Below are 6,000 nucleotides of genomic sequence, written 5' to 3'. Positions count from 1 at the left end.
ATAAAAAATATATAAAACTGGAGCCTGCAAGATTGATTTGTGGAGTGTGGTGTCCAAAAAGTATATCTTATGTTTAGAATGAGGTTATGATGACACCGAAAAGAAAGATGTCAAGTCACAAGACAAGGATTTTGGGTCGTGTCTCTTTAAAAATGTCAGTCCATTGCGTTCACTGTGTACATGGGTCGCTATCATGTGGAGCTAAAAGGGGGTGTTTGTAGTAGCAGTTTGATATTTTTTTAGATTTTGAGTATTTTTTTCTTCATATACTGGATCAACAAATATCATTACCAATCACGTACGAGGCAGGAACATTCTCTGATGACACATTTCTGTAAGAAAGGGATATAGAATTATCACTACTGGGCATATCACCCTCGAAAATCAGTTTGGACCAATCCATTTGCCAAGCATGAAAACGCACATGTGGGCTTGGCAATGAGGTTACAAGAAGGATTGCATGCATGGTAGTCTGTCTATCTTGTTACCTCATTACAGTAAATAATGTGTGGTTTAGAATCCAAATAACAGTACATTTAGGCTATATACATTGTCTAGTCACTACAAAACATTTACATAGATTTAGCTGACGCACTGGCTTGGAAATCTACTCGGGAGACTTGCTATCAGCTAAAGTTTGCTAGCCACATCGCTGTCAGCAGCATCGCCTTTGAATTGGCTGGTGCGTATTCATTATCCAGTATTTTCTCAACAATTCATCACCACCTTTTGGAAACCATGTTACCCATTAGGCTACACATAATTATTTTTAATACCAAAACCTAACCTAGTAGATTGTAGAAAGTTTGCGGTCAGTGATTCCAACGCTCACGGCTATTAAAGATTTAAAACGGGGTCGTTATTTAATTCATCTAGGTACGAGATTAAACATGCGGAACAATCATTGACGGAAATGTCAAGCACATTAGACCAGTACAAGCGCATTTGACACAAATGACACTTAAATGTACAGCAAACTAGTTAGATAAATGATCACCACTCTATGCCACGTAACGTTAGCTAGGGGTGTAGTGGCGCATTTATACCCCAAGCGTCCAGGGTCAGGTTACAGAGGATTTATGAAAGTGTTAGTTAGGCTATCATATTATTGTGATAGTAATTATTTCCAAACGTGATATGCAGTCACTCATGCAGTTTAAGTTGATTTAATTGTTGTTGGCAGTAGGTTATGCTTGTAGGCCACCACCTTTTGGCTGGAAGAATACATGACATGTGTAGATTTTTATGTAGCCAATAAATGCAACTCTTACAAAATGGGACTTCCACAAAAATGTGGCCCATTTTTTTTTCTCTGTTCCCCAGGCTGAGCAGTGTGAGCAGACTTCACCATGAGTTCAAGAGTGTGTAAGAACTGTGGGGGCACAGACATCGATGTGGACCAGGCCAGAGGCGATGCGGTGTGCGTGGGCTGTGGCTCGGTCCTGGAGGACAACATTATCGTGTCCGAGGTCCAGTTCATGGAGACAGGAGGGGGCGGCTCCTCTGCTGTGGGACAGTTTGTAGCTGGAGATGGTATGTGCAGATGGATTGTAGGTTGGTTATAATGACAAGAGCTACATTATTCTGAGAGGTAGCCCATTCATAGATGACTACCTTTTAGTGCCTATTGATGACGGTATCTTCTTTTTTTAAGAGCCCTGATGCTTGCTCTAGACGTTAACACGCATCACTCGCGGTACCTTTTGGAAGCATAAGGAACATGTCTTTCAAATCAGCACAAAATAATTACTACACACCTTTTATAGGGTTAGTGTTTCCACATGGCCAGATCTCCATGTTACTGCACTTGTTTACGAAAAACAGCCAGTGACCACCTGTGCTAATGCTCTGAACACCTGTGTGTTAGCATAACTCTGAAGGAAGTGTAGTTTGTCAACTGGAGGCACACACAGCTTATGGATCTGTGCAAATCAGATACAGTAAGCATGTCTTTTTTATTTCAAATAATATTTCTTGCTGATATGAAAGAAGGGTTATGTTTCAAAAGCGTTTAGCAAGCAATGATTATTGAAGTTTCTAAACGTTAAAACACAGCGTTGGAATTGTAGTTCACACAGAGCCAGCCGTGGAACCTTATGGAGAGAAGGGTTTTTGAGAGCTAAGAGACATTGCTTATAAGAAGTATAAAACACTTTTATATCCCTTTATTCCTGCAGTTTTTCATGACATTAAGTTAGTCACTTGGATTGCAGAATGGTATTTTTTGCAGAGTACATGGCCCTGGCTAGTCTTTCCAGTAGCTGTGCGTGGGTGATATCTCTGAGGAAGCTAAGCCAGTAAGAAAGCCATATTACAACCGTTGTTGTCATATTTGCATTGTTTGCTCTAACCCATTCGTTCATACGCCACCGTGGTAAATTCAACTACATATTTGTTTCATCACAAAACCACAAAGCAGTCCACAAAGCAAATATTGCATGTTCCAAACAGTTATATGACCTGCAGCATGTTTAAGTTAATGTTTTCGACAGTTTACTAAACAACTACTGATTTAGAACCACTGAGTTGGCAAGTCGGCACAAAGACAACAGGAGCACTGCATCCGCTATTCCACCACTATTTCAATTTAAACATTTAAACATCATGAAAACAAGGCTATATATACTAAGTTTAATACACTGAAAACAAACTTAAAGATGCCAATTACCAAAAACAATTTATTCCAATCAATTTAGCTAAATATCATGTGCTTGTCCATGGTACTTATTTCTTTGTGCATGCGCAAAATGTTTTTGGACTCACCCTACGCCAATGCCATCCTCCTCTTTCATGTTGGCAAAACGGTCTATGGCTCATACGGTACACTTACATTTTGTCATAGGCTACCTAGCTAAAATGCTTGCTAGCCTAACTTCCTCGCATGGGCAACAATGGACCTGAGTTAGCTAGCTATACTGAACAAAAATATAAACAAAACATGTAATGTTGGTGTCATGAGCTGAAATAACAGATCCCAGAAATGTTCTATACGGATAGATTATTTATCTCAAATTTAGTGTACAAATTTGTCTACATCCCTGTTAGTGAGCAATTCTTCTTTGCCAAGATAATCCATCCACCTGACAGGTGTAGCATATCAAGAAGCTGATATTACAGGTGCATCTTGTGCTGGAACAATATAAAGCCACTCTAAATTGTGCAGTTTTGTCACACAAAACAATGCCATAGATGTCTCAAGTTTTGAAGGAGCGTGCAATTGGCATGCTGACTGCAGGAATGTCCAACAGAGCTTTTGCCAGAGAATTGAATGCTCATTTCTCTCCCATAAGCTGCCTCCAATGTCTTCTTAGAGAATTTGGCAGTACGTCCAACCGGCCTCACAACCCCAGACCACGTGTAACCACGCCAGCTCGGGATCACCTGTGGGATTGTCTGAGGGGGAAGGAGGTTTATTTCTGTCTGTAATAAAGGCATTTTGTGCGGAAAAACAAATTCTGATTGGCTGGGCCTGCCTCCCCAGTGGGTGGGCCTGCCCTCCCAGACCTACCCATGGCAGTGCCCATGCCCAGTCATGTGAAATCCATAAATTAGGGCCTAATTTATTTCAATTGACTGATTTCCTTCCATGAACTGTAACTCAGAAAAATCTTTGAAATTGTTGCGCGTTGGGTCTATATTTTTTGTTCAGTATAGTTAACGTGAGCCTACTAGACTAATTCTAGGCTAGATATTGAACTTCAATCTTCTCAGGCCAGTGCCGCAATATATTAATTTATGGTTAGATCAGAATCGTTGTCATAATCATTGGCCTGTACAGAGAATTAAGTAAAAACCAGAAGTCCAATCTCAATCCATGACTTGACTTTTTCCACATTTTGTTGTAACAGCCTGAATTTAAAATGTATTATTATTTTTTTAGATAGATTGGTGGTAAGGCCCTGTGATAGACTAGCGTCCTCTCCAGGTGGTGTACTTGTACATCAAGCTGCCTTGCACTACAGAAACAGGCATCCTGCCCTATGAGCTGTTCTGGCTCTCGCAAGCCAATGCTCAAAGTCTACTTACTACACACTATACCCCATAATGTCAAAGTGGAATTATGGTTTGCATTTTTTTTTTATGAATTAAAAATGAAAAGCTTTAATGTCTTTAGTCAAGTATTCAACCCCTTTTGTTATGGTGAACCTAAATAAGTTCAGGAGTAAATATGTGCTTGAGTCACAAGTTCCATGGACTTGCTCTGTGTGCAATAATAGTGTTTAACGTGATTTCTTTAATGACCACCTCATCTCTGTACCTCACACATACAATAAGTAAGGTCCCTCAGTCGAGCAGTGAATTTCAAGCACAGATTCAACCACAAAGACCAGGGACGTTTTCAAATGTTTCGCGAAGAAGGCACGTATTGGTAGATTGGGGGGATAATAAAAATAAAAAGCAGTCATTGAATATCCCTTTGAGTATTTTAGCCTTCTTTGTAAATAAGAATTTGTTTTTAACTGACTTGCCTAGTTAAATAAATATAAATAATGAAGTTATTAATTACACTTTGGATGGTGTATCAGTACAGCCAGTCACTACATAGATGCAGGCGTCCTTCCTTACTCAGTTGCCGGAGAGGAAGGAAACTGAAATTTCACCATGAGGCCAATGGTGACTTTAAAACAGCATTTTAATGGCTGCAATAGAGAATTGAGTATGGGTCAACAGCATTATAGTTACTCCACAATACTAACCCAATTAACAGAAGGAAGCCTGTACAGAAGGAAGCCTGTATATAACAAAAAATTTTGAAAACCTGCATCTTGTTTGCAACAAGGCACACGAGTAATACTGCAAAAAATGTGGCAAAGCAATTAACCTTTTGTCCTGAATATAACATGTTAAGTTTGGGGCAAATACAACACATTACTGAGTACCATTCTCCATTTCAAGCATTGTGGTGGCTGCATCATGTTATGGGTGTGCTTGTAATTGTTAACTAATTGGGGAGTTTTTCAGGATAAGAAAGAAACCGAATGGAGCTAAGCACGGGAAAAATCCTAGAGGAATGACTGGTTGTCTGCTTTCCACCAGTCATTGGGAGAGGAAATTCAGCTTTCAGCAGGACAATAACCTAAAATACAAGGCCAAATCTACACTGGAGTAGCTTACCAAGAAGACAGTGAATGTTCCTGAGTGGCCAAGTGACAATTTTGACTTAAATCTGGTTGAAAATCTATGGCAAGACCTGAAAGTGGTTGTTTAGCAAGGATCAACAACCAATTTGACAGAGCTTGAAAAATGTTAAATTGAATAATGGGCAAATGTTGCACAATCCAGGAGTGAAGAACTCTTCGAGATTTACCCAGAAAAACTCACAGCTGTAATCGCTGCCAAAGGTGATTCTAACATGTATTGACTCAGAGGGTTGAATAGTTATCTAATCAAGATATTAGTGTTTAATTTTTCATACATTTTTAACAAATGTTTAAATTTATTTTCTATAAATCGTTGACAAAAAAAAGACAATTAAATCCATTTTAATCACAACAAAATGTGGAAAAGGTAAAGGGTTGTGAATACCATGAAGGCACTGTAAGCATTTTGCTGGACCTGCTATAAGATCTGCTAAATTGTGTGATACCAGTATCGTGAAACTCGCTAGTACCGTGGAAAAGAAACAAAACATGAAGCAGATTTAACTTATTTAGGAAAACAGCCCTAATGTCATTATGTCATCCAGTCTCATATGTATTTATTTTCCAAGCTATTGCACACAATATCTTACATACAGCAGGATTTTAAAGGAAGTATCGTCACAGCCCTACTGTTTTGTAAATGTTAAAGATTGCACTCCTGGTGTCGTGATGTAACGCTTCTCTCTTTCTCCTGTATTTATAGCCTCTGGAAGGAACCCCACTTTTGGGGAAGGGCTCTATACGGGCGTTGGAAGGGAGTCCCGGGCCCAGACCCTGCAGAACGGTGAGTTAACATTAGGGGTCACCACTTGCATTCCTAAAGCATTGGCGTGCATGCATCATAAGAGCTCATTACACT

The 6,000-nt window shown here is 39.5% G+C and overlaps 1 protein-coding gene across 2 annotated transcripts in view; it reads left to right on the top strand.

Annotated features, from left to right (window-relative positions):
• Positions 1–220: 220 nt before the first annotated feature.
• brf1a (BRF1 RNA polymerase III transcription initiation factor subunit a) overlaps positions 221–6,000 on the top strand; it is a 64,348-nt gene continuing 58,568 nt past the window's right edge. The window contains exons 1-3 of one of the 2 annotated variants that reach the window (XM_036962240.1): positions 221–467; positions 1,324–1,533; positions 5,845–5,925. In XM_036962240.1, the coding sequence (XP_036818135.1) occupies positions 1,350–1,533; positions 5,845–5,925 (265 nt within the window). In that variant the 5' untranslated portion in view covers positions 221–467; positions 1,324–1,349. Of the gene's footprint in view, positions 683–1,323; positions 1,534–5,844; positions 5,926–6,000 lie in introns of both variants that reach the window. The other variant, XM_021584989.2, reaches the window with a different exon arrangement.

Source organism: Oncorhynchus mykiss, chromosome 25 (genome assembly GCF_013265735.2).
Source record: "Oncorhynchus mykiss isolate Arlee chromosome 25, USDA_OmykA_1.1, whole genome shotgun sequence".
In the NCBI taxonomy this organism is placed as follows: Eukaryota; Metazoa; Chordata; class Actinopteri; order Salmoniformes; family Salmonidae; genus Oncorhynchus; species Oncorhynchus mykiss.
This window is presented reverse-complemented; position numbering and strand designations above follow the sequence as displayed.